The 24,773-nt window shown below is 34.7% G+C and overlaps 1 protein-coding gene across 1 annotated transcript; it reads right to left on the minus strand.

Annotated features, from left to right (window-relative positions):
• Positions 1 to 2,274: 2,274 nt before the first annotated feature.
• Positions 2,275 to 23,960, minus strand: LOC118179860 (uncharacterized). Its single transcript, XM_035349021.2, has 6 exons — positions 23,771 to 23,960; positions 16,912 to 16,958; positions 13,233 to 13,370; positions 11,374 to 11,421; positions 7,846 to 7,896; positions 2,275 to 3,216 (listed from the first exon to the last, which is right to left on the minus strand). The coding sequence occupies exons 1-6, from the start codon at positions 23,883 to 23,885 to the stop codon at positions 3,142 to 3,144; spliced, it is 474 nt and encodes a 157-aa protein (XP_035204912.1). The 5' UTR covers positions 23,886 to 23,960; the 3' UTR covers positions 2,275 to 3,141.
• Positions 23,961 to 24,773: the final 813 nt, after the last annotated feature.

Consider the following 24,773-nt stretch of genomic DNA (forward strand, 5'->3'; position numbering starts at 1 on the left):
CGATATCCAGATTTTAAATGAAGTAATAAAATGAATATGTACCACCCAAAAACATTTCTTTCTAGAATTCTCTGCAACTATTTTCTGGTAGTTTAGACCCCGCAGTACAGACAGGTGCGGAATATTTAAAAATAAGTTTAATCATCTCCAAATGATCTATATTTGAATTTCAAAATTTGATTTGAATCCAATGACTAAGTTTACAGGTAGTACATGTTACTACATATTACATGTAATAATGTTTCTTGGCTAGGAAGATGATTTTTTTTAAGATAAGTAGATCCCCGCTTTGTTATTTTTTTGCATCATTACGTTCATTACCAACCTAAACTATAAATACACTAAAAAAAAAAAAAAAAAAAAAAAAAAAAAAAAAAAAAAAAAAAACGACGCACCAAGAAGGAGTTATCCGAATGGGACGAAAATCGGTAGAAGTGATGTACATGTACAGAAAAACAAATGATTACAGTTTGAGAAAAATTGGATGATTTATTGAAGTGACAGGATTCACAAAGTGAAAAAGTCAGTAACTCGTTTGTCCAGCTCTGGCCCTTATGCAAGCAGTTATTCGGCTTGGCATCGATTGATAGAGGTTGCGGATGTCCTTCTGAGGGATATCGTGCCAAATTCTGTCCAACTGGCGCGTTAGATCGTCAACATCCCGAGCTGGTTGGAGTTTCCTGCCCATAATGCTCAAAACGTGCTCAATAGGAGAGAGATCCGGCGACCTTGCTGGCCAAGGTAATGTTCCTCAAGCAGTAGAAACATGTTCAGTGTGGAGCGGGCATTATTATGCTGAAATGTAAGCCCAGGGTGGCGTGACAAGAAGGGCAACACAACGGACCTTAGAACTTCGTCGACTTACCGCTGTGCTGTAAGGTTGCGACGGACGACAACCAAAGGGGTCCTACTATGAAATGAAATGGCACCCCAGTTCATCAATCCTGGTTGTCGGCCTGTCTGCCGGAAGACAGTCAGGTTGGTATCACACCGCTGTCCGGGGCGTCTCCAGACTCGCCTTCGCTGGTCATTGGGGCTCAGTTCAAAGCGGGACTCATCACTGAAGACTATTCTACTCCAGTCAGTGACATTCCAGTGCGAATGAGCTCGACACCACTTCAAACGGACTTGACGTTGTACAGAGGTCAACGGTAGTCGGCGCAAGGGGCGCCCGTGACCTTATCTCCCTTTCTGTGAGCCGTCTATGAATGATCCTTGCGGTCACTGAAGCACTAGTTGCACGTACAATCGATGATAATGATGCATCTGGGGCTGTGAGTGCCACTCTGACGATTGCTCGGTCTTCACATTGTGTCGTTTCTCTAGGCCTACCGCTTCCTTCTTGACGCTGTGTGCGGCCATGTTTCACCCATTCCTGCCAACATCGTCTAACAGTGGCATCTCTCCTGCTCAAATGTCGAGCTATTCGCCGATAAGACCAACCGGTTCTTTGAGCCTAACTACACGTCCTCTCTCAAATTCTGACATCTGCGTATATCGTTCGCGCACCTGTATGCGAGGCATAGTTACTATCTACCAGAGTCCCCCCGGAGGGTTGATTCAGGCGAATGCCTGGGAAGTACTAGTTAGGATCTGTACCTAGGCAGTCTCAACCACGGGGGCATAATAACAGAAAGCCTGATGGCTCTCAGGACAGAGTAAGGCTCGGCAAGGACCGTACTGGTACTGCAGTGGCGTGGCTGGGGTGGGGCAAGGGGGGACATGAGAATTGGCAAGGGGGGACATCCGTCCCCGAGCGCAGCATCCAAGGGACGTCAAATTGATGCTACGAAATTTTTTAATGAAATGTTTTTCATTCTTGGCACACAGAAAGGGGTGCAAATTCTTCAGTTGTCGCCGGGCGCTGGAAACTCTAGCTACGCCTCTGTGGTACTGCCTTGTCTGCCCTTGCTCTGTGGGGTCGCAACATTGTCGACTGATCAAGCGCGGGTCAGCACTTAATCCCGTTTGGCGCCTATTAGGTCGCATTAGATCGGGAGCCGTCTCGTTCCATCAGCGTTGTCTACCAGAGTACACGGAATGAAATTCGTGAAGAATTTATGACCTGGAATTATAATTTCTCATCTTAAATATCCTGCTAGTTGCGCAGACCAGATGCGCTGTAGCAGCAACCGTTCATTCATTGGCAGCCAAAATGTAAAACTTTGCATTTTCCGTCGAAAGCTGTATGCATATCAATTTGTGTCCAATTTGCTTTATATCTTCTCGGTGCGTCGTTTTTTTTTTTTTTTTTTTTTTTTTTTGTCTAAGAGTGTACAATTACCTTCCTCATAATAATTTTTCAAATAAATACCAAACTTAGCAGAATAAAACGGTAATATCGTATTATTCTTGCGAAATACGCAATTATTGATTGAAAGAAACCACTGACTATACTGGAAAAGGTTTTGGTTCCAACCTCATTCTCGGCACAACTGTGTAACACAAGACGTTACATGCTGCTTTTTTGGAACATATTATGATTCTGAAATAAATTGTAAGTGAAACTGCAATGCGTCTTCTCTATTAGGATGCGCCTAGTGGTATTTTTCAATATGAAAATATAATTTACACTCGAATATGGGCATCTGGAAGCCTAAATTTGAAATTTGTTTTATTATCTATTTCGTATTTGTAAAGCATTTATGAGTTCCTACAACGATTTCAAAGCTAGCAATGGCAACACTGTACGAAAAAAGAAGCATTTTTATCTTCAGCGCACGAGTTTGTGTATTGGAGATTCTAAAGATGTGCTCTTTTATATATTTTGTAATGTTTCTGTTGAATTGAATTTTATGCTTTAAGTACGAAGAAAAGATATTTAATAAACAAAGATAACACGCAAAACGTTAAAAGAACGCCTCTTTGGGGGTAATACAAAATCTGAAAGCTTTCAGATATTTTTTTGTTTTTATTTTATTCTTTGTTTTCACATCGTTGCATTCAGATTACAGTTCAATCATTAAAGAAATTATGAAAACAAAATATTTCAGATAACAAGGAAATATACATCAAGGAGCAATAAATCATTTGACCGGATAAAGGTGACCATTGTAAGAATTATAGCATCAGTTGCAACATTATTTCTTCTTTGCCTAGAAAATATTAGAAAACTATTCTACTTCTTCAACTTCTCTCACACTAGAAAGGGTTTCCACCTAGAGTCTTACAGTCTCCTGTCTTAAAATGTTTAGTTGCGATTTCGTAGGATTTTTCCTGCAAAAATAAGAGTAAACATTAAAATGTAAACAAGCAGAACAACTGCCACATGTATACAAAGCATTCATGTAGTGATTATATATTATTGTAATTTTTTCCTTCAACATTGATACTAGATGGCTGCTTCGAATAAGAAAATTTCTTAGAATGGAATGACAAATTTACTAAAGTAGTCTAAACGTTGTAGACAGTTTATATACTACTTTAGAAATTTTTAAACAAGGAGTAAAAAAAAATCGTGTCTGTTATAAAATTCGAACTATTACCATTCTTCCTGTAATATTTACTACGGGTATTATTTTTATCACAAATGCCTTTATTAAGCTCATTCGTGGTGTATATTAGCTCATTTATTAGCTCATTCGTTCATTTTTAAACTCTTCTTGATAACCCATCGAGTTAAAATTTTGAACACACATGATGAAATTTGTATGAAATTTTAGTAACCTCTGACCATTTGTTGTGACATAATCCTTGTAACTAAAAAAGTGATTATTCGTCACTGAAAAATGATTTTTTTAAATAAAACACTTTGAATAATAACCTGGCATCAAGAGTAAAACGATTTTAAAAATAAAATAATGTTTTTGTGAAATTAGGTTTTATTTTTAAGTCACAAAACAATTAATAAACTAAAAAAGATAAAAATTATTTATCACGCAGCATAGTGGCAACACGAGATTAAATAATTCTCTTATTAATGAACTTATAGGAGAAAGATAATTCCTCATATAGTTTAATGAGAATAAGACATTAAATAACTAGCTTTAGAAAATTCGTCTGCAATTTTATATCACGAGCAATAAGCCGGAGTGCCTCGTAGAGACATCCTTGTAGGATTTTTGGAAGCAGGCAAGATGAAAAGTTAGCAATCGCCTTATCCGGGAATCGAACCTCGGACCTTGTCCCAGAGTGCAGAATCACTACACCAGGAAGGCACGCTAGGAAGGAGGGTGGTGTGGTGTATTTAATTATGGCAAAGCACACTAGGGCTATCTGCCTAAGGGGAGGGATGCCTTCGTGGAGGTCTTTCTAAGGGAACAAGCTCGTATACACGTTACATATGGGGAAAACCACGAAAACACCCATGCAGCCAGCCCGTTCGCGGGATTCGAACCTCGGACCGAACTACCAGTGTTCAGCGACTTTACCGCTCGGCCGTCTAGGAAGGAGGGAGAAATACCTTATATACTTCCCCTTTTAAAAGGCGACTGGGGTTTTTAGGGGACCCAATCGCCAAATCCTGGGTGAGGAGAATCATCATGCAACACTAATTTAGTTCGGGCGCCACTTTAGAGACATTAGGATTACTTGGAAACAAGAGAGATTGAAAAATTACTAACGTTTTCGCCGGGAATCGAACCACGGACCTCTGAATACCGGCTCAGTGTGCTGACCACTACACCACTAAAGCACGCTAGGAAAGCGGGAGAAATACCTTATAGCCTAAATAATGATATCTATTAATTAAATTACATTGTAAGAAACTATCATTATAAATTAATAAAGGGCGCCCACACTTTTATTGTTCGAGATATAATGTTACAGATGTATTTTGTGAAGAGAATTATTAATCTCATGCTTCCATTAAACCAGTGATTCTCAACCACTGAGCCGCGGCACTTTTACGTGCCGCTAAATTCTTAAAGTGTGCCGCCAAATTTTAGAAATGTATATAATAAAAATTATAATGCGCTTAATCTGGTACATATGAGAATAAGAATAATGGGTTTAATACGGTACACATGAGAATTGGCGAAGTTCGGTTTTTAAGACATTAATAAACGTGCCAATTTTGGTATCCAAGCCGATTTTGGTGCTGGATACTTCTATATTTGAATTAACTTTGAACGAAGAGGAAGAACTAATTTCGCTCTCTAATAATCGAGATTTAATTTTAAAATATTCAGAAGAATCAATTAATTCATTTCGGATTAACATTAAATGCGATTATCCCATGATGGGCAAAAAAGCTTTAAAAATATTTTTACACTTTTCTACATCTTACTTGCGTGAATTCGGATTTTCAATATTAACCAAGATAAACACGAAAAAAGAAAGAGACTGTTAAATGTAGAAGACGATATGAGAGTAGCATTGTCATTTTTACGACCAACTATAAAAGAAATCATCAAAAAACATCAAGTTCACATTTCTCATTAAAAGTATTCTTATTATTAACTTTAATTAATCCCTTAATAAACGTACTGCCTGTTTTGTAGTACATTATTATTTTATTTTACATTCAAAATTATTATCATAAACTATTTTACATAGTGTATTGTAGGTGAGTAAGCAACTTTTAAACTTATCTATTTCTTTGTGTGTAGCGAAATTTTAAAATCGGTAAAAATGTGCCGCGACCAAAAAAAAAAAAAAAAGTTTGAGAATCACTGCATTAAACTATATGGTAATTTATTTTTCTAATTTTAGTTCATTAATTGTTTTAGGAGTTGGAGTATTCAATTATGGCAAAGCACATTAGGGCTATCTGCCTAAGGGGAGGGATGCCTTCGTGGAGGACTTTCTAAGGGAACTGGCTCGTATACACGTTACACATGGGGAAAACCACGAAAACGCTCATGCAGCCGGCCCATTCGCGGGATTCGAACCTCGGACCGAACTACCAGTGTTCAGCGACTTTACCGCTCGGCCGCTGGTGGGCTAATTGTTTTAGAAAGAGTTTTCAACAAAAGCTTATTTTTAAAATGTTGCAATTACTTTTATATTTTTATTGTTTATTTATTGCTCTAAGTGAAGAGCTATTCTTTCGGTGAGAATAAATAAAGAATAGAATCATATAATATTTTACATGTGATTCATCTTACATATTGATAAATAGCAGCCAAGAGTTATTATATAGGTGTTTTCTGTGCTGCTCGAAAGGTTTTCCCATAGGATAGACACTTAAAATACATCGACAGAAATCCAGTAATCCCTAAGTTGCTTTCTTTTAGATTAAAAGGTGATGTAAAGATCTAAGACAAGAATCCTGGTATTATCGTCCCCGGAACGGTATCCTATTGTTGAGATCAAATCAGTTAAAATCAGTGGCCGATTTTTACAAATAACTACCAGAAAGGTTATCGAGCTGCGTTCTTGTAAATGATTACGCATGTCAAAAATAATATTTTCGATTTCCTTCCTTATAGTCTGTTACTTAATCCAAGAACTTCAAGATCCTTTTACACACTAGCTTCATAAATTAATAATTTAAGGCATCTTACTTTCCTAGAAAGCATTATATTAACAATATTTTTATCCTCTGCTTATTTAATCAGCGTCGGAGGTTATAGATTTCTACCACAAAGAGGAAAACTTACAAAGAATAATACAGTAATAAATAGCGCAATAAAATTATAGTTAATCTTAGTGCGTGAGTTCTTCTTTAAAATGACCAGTCCTTCTTAATATTGTTGAAATATCGGTGCTTAAAACATGGCATGCGCTAGGCTTTCTGTCTCCCGGTGCAAAAACCTTTGAACTTTGTTCTTTAAAATTTGTTTCGTTCGGTGCGGCCGCATTTGCTCTGGGCCAACAGTCTTCTCCATGGGAAACCTAATCATTTGAAAATATCGGTGACCATCTTAGAAAGAGTTTATTCTGTCCTTCATATCTCTTCAACTCAAATGATAAATCAGACAATGAAGATATACATATTTTCAACTTCTTCACAATAAATCGAAAAATTTTAAAAATATATCTTGTGTACAAAAAAGGGTTTTGTACAAATATACAAAAAAGGAAGACGAAACTTACATACATGTGAAAAGAGTTAATTAAATGAATAAAAAATACAGAGTAAATGGAAACAACTTGGATAGATAAAAAGATAAATCTATAAATTACATAACATGCGATTACATTGTAAATTTAAACGTAATTTGAAGTTTTGATTGTTTTGTTAGGCCCTTTCTTAGCACTTGAAACAAGTTTTTTTTTTTTTTTTTTGTTTTTTTTGTTTTGTTGTTGTTATTATTGTTGTTTTCTCTTGAAAGGAAAAAAACAAAATTCATCTCTTTCCAATGTAAGAAGTATTTCCAGTTCAAATGCTCTAGTGCCTATAATAAGAAACATTATTAGCTGACCAATTATCAGCTATACGCAATATTAGGTACAAGGGGGACTGGCTTGTATGCAGGTTACATATGGGAAAACGTCCATGCAGCCAGCTCATTCGAAGGATTCTAGCCTGGGATCAGACAACTAATGTTTAGCAACTTTACCATTAAGAAAAAAATTAGTATAAACAAAATAATAAAAAAAGAAAGCGTTAAATCATGAGATTAAAACAAATTATAACTACATAAACACATTATAAAAAATTTAACACTTTTAGAATAACATTTTACAGAATAAAGGGTGTTTTCTGTGGTTAGACACTAATTTATAAAGTAACCTGGGCTATTTGTATTTAGAGTAAATTCTGAAGTGATATAACTTAAAGCATTCATTTTCATGTTTGCATAGAAACAGTTTTTAATTAATCTCGGACTAAGATTTAAAAAATACGAAAGTGAGTGAAATTTGCTTAATTCGATTTAGTTTCTGAGTATAGGTGGAGGCAAATTTTTCAGATAAGAGTTATAAATTTTTTTATGAATTAAATAAGGAAAATTTACTTACACCAGGTCTACACATACCGTCGCAGTGTTCGGGTTTCTCAGCACATACTTTCTGAAAACAAAGCATGACATAGTTACATTCCATCTTCTCGAGTACTTTCATTTCATTGTGATAATCTATTTTTTAAAATTAATAACTTAACGGCAACTTATCAAATATTTTTTATCAAAATCATTGCCGTAAAACTAAATTTATATTTCTGAAGTTATGAGGTTTTGTATTAATTTTTTAACACAATTGTTGCGATGTAAAGTTAATGAACTCGATACACATCCTCGTTTTAAACACAAAACTATTATTAAACAATTGCACAATACAAGTATAAACAAGAAAAGGACATATAAAACTTAAAATACGAGAACAGAACAAAAATAGTGAAGAATAGACAGCATTCCAGCTGCCTTGCGTTCGTCTGAGTCTGACTCTTCAACTGAATAAAAATGTTCTTTGGCATAGTTCCAAAAGCGAAAGAGTCAGGTTGAGTTGTTCTGTTCCGGTGCACCGGAACAACAATCATCTAATTATTTTGCTTACGCTTTCGCTTTTACTTTGAATGCAGATTTCTCGAGTTTAGAGAAAAACTTTTAACAGTATAAGCTGGTCGTCATTATGCTTCACTTCATCTATTCTTCCTCTATTCCTTCTTCGTTGCATTTAATCTATCGTCTTAAGGCTCGGCTAGTCACTTTTAATTCATAAGCACTTATGACTGAACTAAGGTTTAATATAAACTGTTTAACTACATTTCAAATTTAGGTTTAATTAGAACGTTTGTCATAAATTACCCACAAACGGCAGAAGATATATCTGATGCATATTTTAATTTGTTAACTATCAGGTTAACGTGTTAATAAATAGTTTTATTTTAAACCTTCACTTGGAGTTGTGATACTGTTAATTAGAAGAGAGACGGGACAAATCAGCTGACAGCCTTTACGTTTCTTATGAGGTGATCTGGCAAGTTTAAAATATTGAAGAATCGTATAAAATCGTTTAAAATTGCAATTTAAAATACATGCATAGGTTCAGAAGCATTAAAATAAAAACATTAACAGTTTCGACTAAACATAGACAGTATCCATCTGACAGAAGAAAATTTTATTTGTAGAGATACTTTCACCAGTACTGTCTATGGAATTTTCTGTAGCTGCAGCGAGATTCAGTAAACTGCCAAAAGATCAATGCTTGCAACAAATTATTGAGAAATTAAATAAATGTAAACTCCATACATATGTAAGGTGTTTCAGTATAACGTATACAAACTTCGGGAAGAGGTAAGTTGTTCAAAGACAAACTGCAATCATAGAGCTATGCAGGATCACAAGCATCATCTTCACACAATAGATGGCATTGTATGGGTAACTGGTCGTCAAGGAAAAGCGTTATTAGCAAATCGCTCGCAAAAAGAATAAAATGGCCAATTATATGAATGCAGAATCAGCTGATGTATATCTTGTACGGAACTGCGGACCCTTGGACTCGTATTCTCAGGATGCTCTCTCTCAAAACTAGGAACGGAACTAACCAAAGCCATACTGTCACCTGTAATGGTTCCCAAGGCCACGACAAGCGCAATCTTGCCTCTTTGCCACAATGAATTTCGTGGGCTTGTTCTGATATTAGATACCAGACCTTTGTGTGGCTACATTGGCGATTATATGATACTTGTTTCTTCCAGAGACCTGCCATGAATCGCAAATGTTCAGTACAGATCCATAACATGAGAAGACACCCCAAGCAGCAGTAGTGGATCAATCTCTTATTAGAGTGGTCATTTCCATTCTAGCATGTGGATGATCCTGAACGAGATCCAGAGATTGTCCACACGTATTAGCGCATCCAATTCTTACAGTTTGGTGGTTAATTTCAGCGAGATAAATTTTCATAATGGTATTTTCAGCAGGGTGGGGTGGAACCCCTAATCCCTGCTTTTGTGTTGTTGACAAATGACTTCGACGGAAAGATGATCGATGATGTTCGTCAGGTAACTTCATTACGCAAAACGAACACATATTGAAAGTGGAGAACCACCATGCCACACAAACATGAGCAGCACAACAGCGTTCTGCTGTAACGTTTGTTCCATTAACGTTTGATCTGGAATGGTAGAGGATTGTTTTAATAGACCCATACTTTACGCCTGCACATCCAGACGGACACATTTACAAGATATTTCTGGAGGAAATCTTGCCAGAACTATTAACTAAACAATAAATCCAGCAATCGCTAGCCGTGAATTGTTGTTCTAGTGCATTAAGGTCCCTGTCTATTTCATCGATGATGTTCGTTAGGATTTAAAAGTGTATCGGATGCTATAATCCCATTCATTAACATGCACAATTGCTTAATTTGACTTGATTACTTTTTCTGAGGTCTCTTAAGGATTCTTTTATACGACATTCCTGTGAACAGTACTATGGGTTGTCTCGCAAGCATCGCCATAACTGTCGCAGCCATCCGGAATATTCCAAAATGTTAGCTATTGCGTACAGCGAAAATATCGGTCATGTGTTACGGCTTGTCAGTACAACTTTGAACGCTTTCTATGACCGCTTTGCATTTCACAAATTTTGACAAACGCTTCATTCACACTTCTTTGCATTGCTCTGCTGTTATTAGAAACAGCATTTTGTTCATTTACCTGCTGCTCTTTCATTTCTCGTGTTCTGTGCGCCACTATCATATGACAGTGTCGTTCCCGACCTCGTATAGATAGATGATTCCGATTCTTTTTTGAGCAACCTAACCATTTCTCAGGAGTCTGTAAACATTATCTTGAAACATTCTACGTATATATATATAAACGCATTTTGAAGGTTTAAACGTACCTTCTTCCTTGGAAATCGTTGAAAGTGTAATTGAAACCCCTAAAATGTCTTTTGACTAAATTTACATTTATTTCTCTAATAATTTGTTACAAACATTATTTATCATCAGTTTACTCTTTTCTTTGGCTTGCTGTCTTTCGTCATTTGAATAACCGATAGTTAGGGTATTTCAAGTAGTAAGTAATGGTAGGTCATTATTTGAATAGTTGATAATTTTGGCATCTGAGTAACTGAAAATTTTGACATTAGGAATAATTCGGCTAATATCTGAATGAACGTTTGCAATAAGCGACGACTAGTAAAATATCTCGTAAAAATTAGATATTAGAATATAATTACAGAAGTCTACTTCGAATGGTAAACTATGATGGAAACAACAATTGCAGAAGCTAACGTACATGTCTCAGAGAGTTTGTAAAGGTATTTTTAGTGCAAATACAAATTAAAAAGTTAATTTCTTTAAATCCACAACTAAAATTACTTTCGAAAATAGTTACAGTAAGTAAAAGTTTACAAATATTCTTTATTCATGGTTTATAAATAATAAATATCTCTTCTTATAAAATTATAATTTGCTTTCGTGATTTCAGCTTCTTCTCCAGAGCATCGCGAATTAAAAATTTTTCGAAACTTTCTCTTACAAAATATAGATTATACGAATATTATAACATACCTTTTAATGTAATAATACTATACGTACCGACACAGCGTTTGTCCACTTTTTTAACCATTCAGAGCATATTTCGTCCTGTAAACATAATAAGAAATTATTTTTTCTAACGTGATTTGTATAACTTCATTTGTAAAGTTATAAATTATAATGGCATCGATATTTTGTCTGTTATTAAGTACAATTTCTCAAGAAGATCTCTAAGCGGACGTTTTATAATTGCCTGTATTTAATACGATTATTTTTAATGATGGCTTTATTTATACTGATCTTGATATATATAATATATGCAATAACTCTGTAATATAAATATTAAATTATAAACCCCCTGACTCTTATAATTTTTGTTCTAGGTGTCGGAAAATTAAAGGCAGAAATGGTGTTTTGAAATAAAATATTACAATACAAAAATGTATTTTTAAACACCGAGTGTCGTTAAACATCGTTAAGTTAAACATCTTCAGCATCCCTTCGTGGACTTGACTCGTTTGTGAAACCTGCTTAAAATCTTTGCTGCAAGCAGACTTGAGTTAGCTATCGGCCATTGTTTTTACTGTGATAAGCATTAGCTTTAAATTTAATCCTTTACTATTAGTCTGTCAAACAGAATTTAAATTTTTATGTTTGATTTATACATGAGTATTTTAACGCTTAAACTCATAATAAAAACCATCACCTTTATCCATAATTCTTGCTATCTCTCAGACAGGTGCATGACTGTAGAAATCACCAGCCTGCCAACTCAATAATTAAGATATTTTAGAAATCAGAAGAAATTTTTAGGGAACAAAATAACGTAAAAGTAATTTCTAAATAACTAAATTATGTAAAAATAATTTCTAAAAAACAAAAGTAGAAAAAATGTACAAAAGGATATTTTTTAAGTTATAAGACTCTTTAATTAATATCTAAAAGTGCAAGTATTAAGCTTTAAATCTAAATAGTGCAAATATGCTGATATTTTTAGTAATATTTCTATTATTTGAAACGTTTGTAGAGCCATTAGAACGTTTTGATGCTAGAAACGTGAAAAATATGCAATGTCTTTGCCGAGATTCGAACCTGCACTTCTCGAATGCGCACCGAGTGTGCTACCCTTACACCAGAAGTCATGCTGTAAGAAGAGAGAAAATGCCTTATATACTCCCGCTTTTAAAGGGCGACTGGGGTTAGAAGACCCAGTCGCCAAACCCTGAAGGTGACGACTTATTGTCCACCACCTTTTAGTTCGGGTGCCACTTGTAGAGTTACTAGGTTATTTTCAAGAAAGAGACGTGACAAATGTGCAACGCCCTCGCCGAGACTCGAACCTGGACCTCTCGAATACGCCCCTAATTGTCTTCCAGTTACACCACAAAGGTATGCAGAAAGGAGGGAAAAAATACCTTATATGTTTTATAGAAAAATGGTGGTTTACGTATGTGGCACATAACCTGTACATAGTAGTACATAAACTTCCTACAGGAAGTCTATCGACCAATTTAACCCTTCATCTTCCGCGGTGAAGCATCTGGCAATATGCACCAGGTGGGCGGTGCCCTGTGCTGGTTGCTGGTTGCAAGCTACTGATGCAGGTTGTCGCTAACTGGAAGACTAATATGAAAGTTAATTGCAACATTTCTCTTAGCTACTCAACAAATATGAAATAAGTGTAGTGTATTTAGAAGAATTAGTATAGAACTGAGTCAAATTTTAAAATTGATAAGCATATCAGTCGTGTAGCAGTTAACGCTGTCTTCGGAAGTAGACGTGAAAAATAATTTTAAAAAAAGCCAATTTTACTAGCAACATAAAGAACAACAGCAAACAGCTCATATTAATAAAACTCCGCTGTTTTATTAAATAGAAAAAATTATTAATTAATCAAAATAAGACTGAGTTTTACTTGCCTTTATTCCTTGGGAAAACTCACATACTTGAGGTACTCGCTCAATCCAACCATCCGGATTTTTCAGTTGTTTTTTATCGAGATGCACTCCATACGATTCACTAACTTCTATGACGAGGGTTATAAAATTATCAAACACCTAGAAATAAAATAAAATTTGATATTTTGCGATATGAAACTTCCGTTGGTAAGTGGATTTTAGTATGTTAAAATGTAAACATTTCCTTAAACTGCTATCAATTATAGATAGCTTAATGTAGCTTTTAGTATTAAATTTACATCGCCTAAAAACTGATATCAGTTTTATTTTAAACTGCGAAAAAATATTAATTTTCCTCTTAGCCATTTTATGCGACAAATAAACATTAAAAGTTATTGCCAGATATACCAGATTTAGATCTTTTCATTTATCTTTTGTATTATAAAAATAGTACGTTAGCTTCTCAGGATAAAAATCAAAGCTGGATTAACTCGGCGTGGACTCCCTAACTCTAAAATTTATGGAAGTTTTAAAAAATGCATTTTTATGTAAATTCAAATACTCATTTATGCAATTAAAAAAATAATAATCACGTAATATTATCTATATTAAAATAGACATAGATTTGATTTTTTTCCGAAACACTGAAATATTTCTCGTTTTCACATATGGCAACAAAAATACACCGATTTAGGCACAACCACTGAGAAAACTTATAATAATTTTAATCACAAAGAACATCTGATGTGTACACCACATGACTTCCTTGTCTGAAATATTAAAATATACGCATATTTTTCCGGCAGTTCCTTTAAACTTATTTCCTCGAAGTTCATTAGATATGTTTCTCATCCAACTAATTCAGTTCTCAATTCGTGGCAAGGCAAAAATACATCAAAACTTAAAATATCTTCATTAAAAGTTGAAAGATATAGAAAAACACAAAACACCAAATACAGTTAAAACAAATAAAAAAGCAATTTTTACAATTAAAAGTACAGTTTCTAAGCAAAAACAACGAATCTGGCCAGCAGGCAAAAAAAGCAGATTTTTCGGTGCACAAAACTAAAAGTTTCCTCTTGGTCCCACTCTGCAAAAAGACACTAAAGGTGCAGGTGCAGAAAGAATTAATTCACTATTCTGCTAAGTTTCTAAGTAAACAAATATGGCTGCTATGGTAAGAAAAATTAGGCTTAGCCGCACTTAAACAGCTTTTAAATTGTTGATAGGAAAAGTTCTTGATTGTTGATAGAAAAAGTTTAAAAAGAAAAAGATTTTTAGAGAAACAGTAACTGGCAATAAATATAAGAATAAACAACCTGTTAAAATATGTTGAAGAGAACAGACGGTGAAAGATAAGTGTCAACGATGAGACGGGATTTCTGTGGATCTTTTATATTCTGGCATTTACACTGTAAAGACATTAGGTTATTTCGAAGCAGAAGACGTGCAGAATGAGCCATGCTCTCACCAGGACTCAAACATCAGACCTCTCAGATACACGCCGAGCGTGCTGATCATTACACCACGAAGGCATGCTAAGAAGGCGGGCGACTAGTGATTAGGAAAACCAACTGCCATATCCTGGTGGTGGAGAATCATCATTCACCACCTTTTATAGTTCGGGCGTCACTGTATTAATATTTTTTAAATGCTGGAGACGTGAGAAATGAGCAGTGCTCTTGCTGGGTCTTCTCAAATACACTCCGAGCATGCTGACCATTACACCACGAAGGCATGCTAAGAACGCGGGAGAAATACCTTATAACAGAACTAGTAATTCTTTAATTTATTATGTGAATAATAAAATGTGAATGCATTTTAGCAAAAAAGTTTTCTGTTGTAATACTAACACACATACTGTAATGTTAGTTTTAAAGGAGAAGAATAAAATATTTAAGAAGCTTGCAACGCTTAGATTTATGTCATTTTTGTTAAATTACTAATGATTATATGACAAAGCCAGATGGACTAACTGATAAAACTCAGTCGCACTTAGTAGAAATATGATGCATATAAAAGCTGCAAGGCTAAAGAAACTACTGACTGTGAAGTATTCAAAATTCTGTGCTTCACTTAGTTGTGAGACTAGCATACTAAAGATCTTATTCAAAAATCAATTCGTCGCTTATCAATCCATCCTTCTGAAAATTATTTTCAATATGAATGTGGTTGCCATGACCGTCATGAAACAATTCGTGACGTTCTTAAACTACAGGGCATACCAAGGAGGTTAGAATAGACCTCCTTGCATACGGACTCTCAGCATTTAAAGTTTTAGACAGATTCCACTGCCTGTTGACGTTGGTGGAATATGCATCTTTGTCTAAACTGCCCACATGGCTTCAACTAGCAACTGCTTGTGCTTATAAGCTGTCTGAAGCAGTCTTAACAAAATAAAATTTTCAAACTAAATACTGTCTTAATCGTGAAAAGTAGGGATAAGCTACAGCGGGGTTTGATAACATTCTACAGATGTATAGCGAACGATTTTAGTGTATCTTTATGATTTTGTGTTTATCATTTGATTTTGCAATAGACACCGTGAATGTTATCATTCCGATATTGTTACCGATTTATCGAACTGCCTCCCATTTATATACAAATATATATATATATATGGCTTGTTGTGATCAACTATTCGATTAATATTATCAAACTATTATAGAATAATTTTTTATACTAAAGTAATATGACCAAGTAAAAGAAACAATTTTTAAATAAGGTCAAAGTAGATAATAAAAAGTTGCCAAGTGACAGAGAAATGTCGCCAAGTGACGGCGGGTTAAGCATTCAAACAGCTTGATCTCGATTTCAGTCAACTATTTAAAATCGGGCAAAAAAGAAACCTCAATTTGACATATATTTTGAACAACTCTAAGTGTTGAGAGCGATGAGATACAAATCTTCGAGAGAAAAAAAATTCTGTGGAATTTTTTCTTTTGAAAAACAAAATTCTCTGGAAACATTTACCACAAACTAAGGTTGCTTTTTTTGTTTAATTTAGAATTTTACACTTCCATATAGTACTCTTTAAATGAAGGTTGCTTTCCGAATATTTAGATTAGGATTATAGCATCGGTCAAATAATTTTCAGAATATGTATGGTAAGTTTACGAGCACACATTTGAATTTTCCTAGTTAAAATATCATTGAAACGCAAATTTATATGTTCCCGGTGTTTTTTATACCGAATTGGTCAAATTCCATTGCCATTTTGAGGGAATTTTTTTCCTCATTGCTTAATGTTATCAAAATAGCCGTCGCGAAACGTGATTATATTACTGTACTTCATTTAAATAATATTTTGATAAAAATGAATTTGTTGGCATATATCAGTTTCAAGCCAAGTAAGCCGAATAACTCTGTCAGCTGCTTATCTTGACTATCCTCTAATCCGACACTTAGCTTTATGTTATAGAAGGCTAACCTAAAACTCCTCCCTATCTGCCAATAACAGATTTAGATTTATTAAATCGTTCAATACTTAAAATTTCTTTTAGAGAATAGAAATATTGTCTCTTTAAATAATACATGATGCAAAACCGAAAACGAAATTTGCCATCTTGTATATAAATTGTTTTTGCTTTACCATTCTGAAAGTTAAAAATAAAGAACAGAAGAAGTAAAAATGAAAAGAATTTTAGTATGAAAAGGAAATGAAACATGACAAATTAAAGAAATTTTTTTACAAACTTACAAATTCTTCTTCTTCGTCTACAATCTCCAGGGCCAGGGTATATTTTTCTAAAAAAGAAAAACACCAAATTAAAACACAGTGAAAAAATCATTAAAATCTTTTTCTTTTGTATTTTTGTGGCTGAATATAATTAGCCCCAAAATTTTATATATTGATACATCTTTATTTTTTGAATAACCTTATTTACACTCATGTCCATAAATTAAGGATAATGCAAAATCAGGCAAAGTAAGAGTTAGAAGCAAAACAAATTTGACTTATTTGTAAAGCTTATTTATTAAACAAAAGGTAAAGAGCAAAAAAGGATGCTATATGTTTGATATTATTAAAAAAATTAGCGATTTTTTCTCCCTGGAGCAAATTACAAAAAAACCTATTAACAAAAACCAGTATTGTATGGTTGGTATGATTGTTAATACATTGTATGTCTCCCAGACGATGCAATACAGTTCGTACAACGCCTAGGCATGCTGAGTATCAAATTATCGATCTGACCTTATAGGGATATTACACCACTCAAAAAGCAATGCTCTCCGAAGTTCCGGTAGGCATGTAGGACGGGTTGACGGACTGCAACTCGTCGGCCAAACATGTCCCACACGTGCTCTACTGGATTCAAGTCTGGTGAGAACGCTGGCCAGTTCATACGGGTGATATCCTCCGATTGAAGGCATTCGCTTACGATGTTTGCACGGTGAGGGCGGGCGTTGTCATCCATAAACACAAATTGTGCGCCCATGGGCGCCCCGAAACAAACATACATGTTGTTTCAGAATGACGTCCCGATAGATTTGGCTTGTCATGGTTCCAATTTGAACATGCAGGTCAGTTCTGGAACCCAGAATAATTCCACCCCAAACGAGCACTCCTGCACCATCGTAACGGTGTCGCTCAATGATGTTTCCTTGGTGGTAACGGGTACCTGGAGCTCTCCATATGAAAGTCCGGCGAGAATCAGACTGCAAGCTAAACCTGGACTCGTCGGAAAACATCATACAAGCCCACTGCTTCGGTGTCCATAATGCATGCTCTCTACTCCAGGCGACAGTGAGTTGTAGTAAGTGGAACGCATCTGACAGGTCTACGAGCATATAGACCAATCTGCCCTAAGCGTCTGTACACTATCTGCCTCGAAATTGTCGTACCAGTGGCTCAAGAGAGCTGACGAGACAGTTCTGAGGCTGTGCTCCGCCTGTTTCTTTTGGCAGTAACTGCCAAATACCAATCCTCATTCGGCGTTGTAACTCTGGGGCGACCTGTGCTGTAACGTCTACTCACATTACCATCATCCTGGAATCGTTGCCAAAGCCTGGAGATGACACTCTGGGCAATTCCAAGTTCGTCTGATACGTCCAGTTGGGTACGCCTACATTCCAGACGGCCGATAATTCTACCACTAAAAAAATCATCCAAATGCGTCCTTTGTGCCATAACTATTCGGTTATTGCACTGAAATGCTTATAAAGCGCCTGCGAACAATTTTACTTCTTTTCCAGTATTCCTTATATATCACTCTCTGACACTCTCGTCATTGTGACGTACCATCGGTGTCATCTGGTTACTTCCTGAAATTTGCATATAATTCTTGAAGATGTGCGTAGTGATTTTACAGGTGATATATTTATTTTAGAGTTCGATTTCCGCGTGAGTCCGAATTATCCTTAATTTATGGACATGAGTGTAGTTAAGCAACTGATCAACTGTTTTTCAAATTAAACCCACCATACTGCATTAGTAACGCTAAGTTATACCTTTTTGTTGTGGTCCAAGAATGAAGTCTAGCTTATTCACGCAGTTTTCATAAAGTAATTTAACGCACATATAAATACTTTACCATATTATATATGTATCATAGTTATTTATTTTAATTAATCTTTTTTAGAACTTTATTCTTTTCTATTAAATTATATATACATATACAGGGTGACTCTAAATTATTTTTACAAATTAATAGGGGTGACAGTACTCATCCAGATGAGTAATAATTATCATAGAACATAGAGTCACATTCCCCTATGAGAGGCAGAAAAGAGAAATATTAGAATTCTAATTTGAATTTACAACAGTTGCGAATGAACGAGACCAAAATTTGCGCAATCAGTTTAGTGAAAAACTCACAGAGAGTGCACAAAACGGATAAAACCGAAAACTTGGCGTTCGAGTGTTAATTCAAGCTCAACTTTGATGGCAAATACTCAAATGCACATCTCTGGTTCGCAAGGCCTCAATCTCGCAAACGATTGCAACAAGTTAATTATCTAATCAAGGGCTGAATATTATCAACTAAGTCCAACTTCCGCTATAATGCCGAACAGTTTTTTTCCCCTCTTCTCCATCTTCTTCTATCCTGTCCTCTTGGACTTACTGTGCTGCGCTCATTCTACTTGAAGCGCCCTTCTAATCTGACAGCTGGAAAATCTGACAGCCGGAACACAGCATGAATTTTTCATGCTAATCTCGGCATATAGCGGGTTATGAATTTCTTTTTTCATTTTGGAAAAGCATTGTAATATAATGAACTTGAATTGGAAGAAAAAGTGCTTTGTGAAATGCTAACGTTCGAAGTGTAAAAATTTGGCGAATCTTTACATTATGGTAACTTGGCGATTTTTTTGGGAAAATTTGGCTACCAACCCTGCTAAAGCAACCTGCTAGTTTTATTTTGGACGCCATTTTGTTTTCACGAAGTAAAGGCATTTTTTTTTTTTTTTTTAACTCAACATTTCTCCAACAATATGCTAGCCGAATTACGCTTATACTAGAACTTTTATGGAACAAAAATGCTTAATCAGGACGAAGATTAGGTGCAAAATTGGGAGAACATGAAGAATCGCAAACTGCTTGCCGGGTTTTTAAGAATTGCACATACACGGTATCTATGTACACGTCGACCTATTTTCACTTAAAAAAAACCTCACAGAATTGCACAAAAATGGTATTGCGCACACTCTTGACTTTATCTATGTGCACATCGAACTATTTTCACTTAAAAAGTGAATTAAAGTAAATTAAAAATTGACAAAAATCCAATTCTTCTTACTCTTGTAAAAAGCGCCAAACAAATAAGTGGGCGATTCTGCACTTTAGCAGCGAAATTGTTTCTAAGTGTTTATTAGCTAAAATCACGATCGGAATTTTCCGGAAGATGTCACATTACATGCCTCATGATCTCTCATTTCTCTGAGACAAAATAATGTGTGATTCGAATTGTGTACTTCTCAGATTATTGCTAAAGTCCTAGCTAGTAACCTTTATCGCCTTACCAAAATGTCGTCAAACTACCTGTTACCATATTCTAAAGATTAGCCGAACAATTTAATTGCCTGATTTCTGTCTGACATATTAAATGTCCTTTTGAATTAGCAAATGGAGAATCATGAGCAAAAGTTGAATAAATAATAAAGAACATTTTAGACGAAGATTCTTTACCTAATCTTTAAGCATATAAAGAAAAGTTTCTTACGAAAATTAAAAAATATTAAATCTAAGTAAAAGCTCTGAGCTGAAAATGCGTCACAGGCAGCATAAAAACTACTTCATAGACATTAATAGAAAAAACGTTTTTTAATTACAGTATAGAAAGAGAAACATTTTTAAGCTCCACTGCTTTAATTTAATTCGCTAAAAAGTAGCAAATAAATGTTTTAGGCATCCCGATATTCTTATTTGTATGTGATTAAAAATAAAATCATAGCACTGCCAACAATGATGGAATTTAAATTAAAATTATGAAAGCAAAATTTAAGTGAATTAAGAATAATTATCCTGAAATATGTCATTTTTACTCCATCGTTTCCATTGTGGCTGAAATTTCTGTTAATACTCCAATACAGTTTTATCAGTTTTATTTTTACTCACATTATAAAATATTTCTCCCGCCTTCTTAGCATGCCTTCGTAGTGTAGAGGTCAGCACGCTGTGCGTGTATTCCAGAGGTCCGTGGTTCGATTCCCGGCGAAGGCGTCGCTCATTTTTCATCTTTCATGCTTCCAAAAAAATACCTAATGTCTCTACAGTGGCGCCCCAACTAAAAGGGTGGTGAATGGTGATTCTCCACACCCAGGATTTGGCGATTGGGTCCTCTAAAAAGCCCCAGTCACCCTTTAAAAGGGGGAGTATATATGGTATTTCTCCTGCCTTAGCATGCCTTCGTAGTGTAGTGGCCAGTACGCTGGGCGTGTATTCCAAAGGTCAGCAATTCGATTTCCGGTGAAGGCGTTGCTCATATTTCATCTTTCATGCTCCCCCTCCAAAAAAAACCTAATGTCTCTACAACATATGACCAAGAAGATTCCACAAGTTAAAAGTTTTATTTCTGTTTTTAGTACATATGGCTAATTAGAATGATTTAAAATTTTGTGTATTTTATTTTTATTTATTTATTTGTATTTGGTCCATAGAAATGAAGAAACGTAACAATGGGGGGGGGAACTTTGCATGCTGTATTCCTTTTAATATTGTAGCAATAAATTATTTTAATCATCATATTAATATTTTAATCACCATATCAATGTTCAGTTTTCTTACTACAAAACTTTATAAAACATTTTTTGTCGTTTCATTAACGTTCTGTGTGTTTACTTTAATTATTAAATAGCACGTTCTTGGCGCTTACGCCACATAAAATTCGATTCAAGAACAAAATCACAAAATATTTAAAAACAGCATATCTTTAAAATTTCCGATAGACAGTCTCGCGCAATGGAAATAAAAATGCTTTGTTAAATGTTTTATTCTACACAGTGTTGCCACTGCTCGCTTTGAAATCATTGAGTTTGTTAGATTCTTCATTATTTAATTTTTTTTCTTAAATATAATACAGGGGGAAAATATTTCGCGGCAACAATTTAAAAAGTGATGCAACGCATTTAAGTGATTCAACACAAATTGCCGTTTCGAGATTAAAATTCCATTCGTAACTTACTTCCCTTTGGGGCTAAAAAGGAAAAGAAAAACAAAGCATTTGCAATTATGTAAATTACGCTAGCGTTTAGACCTTTTCACAATTCTTCCCAGAGTGAAAAGATTGAAATAAACAGTTTGTTAAACAAAAGTAAATTTGACAGCTCGTTAAACAAAGATTTGTTGTTTTTGTTTAGCGTCTTTAACAAAGATAATGTTATTTTTTAATGCTCGAAAACTTCAACAACGAACTAACAAAAACAAAAAACCTGATGCGGACATAACATCAATAACACTTAACGGCCTATTAAATTATTAAATTACACACATTTTTGCTGCACTTCATTTAAACATATTTCCTTGAACTATTCTAACTTAAACGATCAGTTAAGGCAAATTGAAAATGACATGAAAAATTGCAAATTTTGAAATTAAATACCCCAGTCAATTTTCGTTCTACGATAGTTAAACTTCTTCTAATTTTATTTTTTCAAAACGAGTGCAAAACTTTCCCAAATATAAGTACAGGAACAGAGACCCCATTAAAAGTTACATTTCGTTATTTGCCGAAAATTAATATTTTTTTAATTGACATTCCCAAAAAACATGAATATTTTTGTAAAACGTTTAAAAAAAAGGTAGGTAGTTTAATTAGGCCTAGAGGAGTACACAAGTAAAATTTTGTGAAGATAGCACTTATCGTTTATTTCTGTGGGTGTTTTGTTTTTGCTTTGTTAGGGCGCAGCCCGGTCCACCTTGCAAAGGTGGACCAAAAGGTGGACCGGACCCTGTGGGTGTGCTCGAAGAGGGCATACAGATTGAATAGAGCTTCGAAAAGAGTGCTGAAACGAGCATTGTTGTCAATGAAATGACCGATGAGATGCAGAGAAATAAAGAATATAGACTCTCAGTTGTCCTAGATTATCGGTGAGCACGGTCTGGGCACATCTAGGGTTCGCCGTTTGATTTTAGACAAGATTTCAAGGTAAAAATTTAAAACTAATATAGAATAAGGAAATTAGCATACAGCCAAAAAATAACTTAGAAATTTCTTTTCAAACAATTCCTTTTATACCCTAAAAACAATCTGGAAGATTTCTTTGAAAAATGAGGGTCTTAAAAAACATGGCTAAAATATATGGACTGGTTTGTGTTGAGCTACCATCTACTATAAATAAAGAAGGTTCAGAATAACCTATAGTAACTTATAAATCCTTTTTCATTAAATGTTTTCTGTGCGTGCAGAAGGAAATTTTTAGGTGTGTCCAAACCGGACACAGTGTGCCGCAAAGGGTTAAGCTGGGTAAGAGCGTTGGTACATAAATATAAAATGTTTGGTTTTGCCGATTGCAGTGAGAAAGGGAGGTGAATAAGTAGATGTTATAGCAGCTCCATACACAAAATTGCAACGTTCTACTGCTAATCGTTTCTGATTTAGGAGATATACATACATATAGACGTTATGAAAAAAATCCCTTTTAAATCCATTTTGCAATCCGTTATACAGACGTCATACAAAGAAAAATCGTCCATGCGGAATCGTGAATGGTCAAAATCGATATTTTTGTTGAAATATGGTACCTGGAATTTTTTCGCAATTACAGTACTTACTTTATTTCGCCCAAGGAAGTATAAAGAAATTTCTCCGAATTTTGAAAATATCCTCGTGGAATTCTGTAGTGTCACTGCGAATAAGTACGTGTAGAAAATTTCCAGAAATCGGTTCGTCAAATGTTAATTTCAACACCTGAACTAGGCAGACACGGAAACAAACCTGAATAAACCATGTAATAATAAAATAAAATAAAAATACAGTCATTATATTTAAATGCAATCGAACGGTAAGGCCCACAGCATATTTCCGTTAACAATACAATAACGCAGTGAATATATAAAGTAGTTAAAAATTAAGATATTAAATAACTGAATATCTTCATTGTTAGTAAAAAATTCTTACCCATTTCGCAAAGTATGTGATTAAAGCATTTGCATGTGGCATCTGCATCTTCAGCAAAATTTGCAGCATGAACGCATATCGTGGTAGCAAGGATTAGTGCAAATATCGCGAGCATCTCGTTTAAAGCTTAATAAATCAAAATTGCAAATCAAACGAGGAAATTGTTTAGAAGATATTTTTATTCTTTTCCGTTCGGAAATTGAACGTAATGTTGTTCAAGCAATGATCTTATTTTGCTTTTATACTCAAACACGACGCTGTTTCTTTCCTTTCAGCCAGCTCCATTCCGTATCTAAATCTTTTGATGGGATGTATAATGTGATAGTTTCTTTGTTTAGAAATTGTTTAGATCATTTTCATCATTCATCGGGTTTATTCAGAAGCGAAATATCGTGCAGAATTGGCAACAAAAATGAATTATTCGAGCGGAAAAATAGTGAGAAGATCCTCAGAATATGAATATATCACGCAGATAAGGTTCTAAAACGATAGAGAAAATCAAATATTGATTTGAGAATGAACTTAATAAAAATGTATTAAAAATAAATAAATAAAAACCGGAAAACTCAGATTTTACATCACGCCCAAAGGCTGCTGGCGTTTTTTTACTGTTTACAGCTGGCGTTTTTTCACCGTTTTTGTGTGTTACCTTTATTTATTAAATATCATGTTCTTTGCACTTAAACCATAAAATTCAGTTCAATAGCAATATCGGAAAGTAATTTTAAAATGAGAATATCTTTAGAACTTCCGATATACAGTCTGCAGTCTGGCGTACTGGAGATAAAAATGTTTTTTTTTTTTTTTTTCCTTTTTCCGTACAGTGTCGCTCGCTTTGAAATCGTTAAGTTTGTTAATCAAAAATTCGTTAAAGTTTTACAAATTATGAAATAGATAATTAAACAAATTTTAAATTCGGGCTTCCCGATACCCATATTCAGTGGAAGATTACGTAATTCAAAATTGGATGGCTCTAGGTACCGTTGTTTTATCACAATGCGAA

The sequence above is a fragment of the Stegodyphus dumicola genome, chromosome 4 (assembly GCF_044657685.1).
Source record: "Stegodyphus dumicola isolate Sdum_Otavi_A_Nest chromosome 4, ASM4465768v1".
In the NCBI taxonomy this organism is placed as follows: domain Eukaryota; kingdom Metazoa; phylum Arthropoda; class Arachnida; order Araneae; family Eresidae; genus Stegodyphus; species Stegodyphus dumicola.

Excerpts from the sequence above, each read along its gene's own strand:
- LOC118179860 (XM_035349021.2), bottom strand. The coding sequence starts at position 23,885 with ATGCTCGCGATATTTGCACTAATCCTTGCTACCACGATATGCGTTCAT. Across the intron at positions 16,959-23,770 it reads TCACATACTTTGCGAAATGG|AAAAATATACCCTGGCCCTG; the intron begins GTAAGAATTTTT and ends TTTCTTTTTTAG. Across the intron at positions 11,422-13,232 it reads AGTTTTCCCAAGGAATAAAG|GACGAAATATGCTCTGAATG; the intron begins GCAAGTAAAACT and ends TTATGTTTACAG.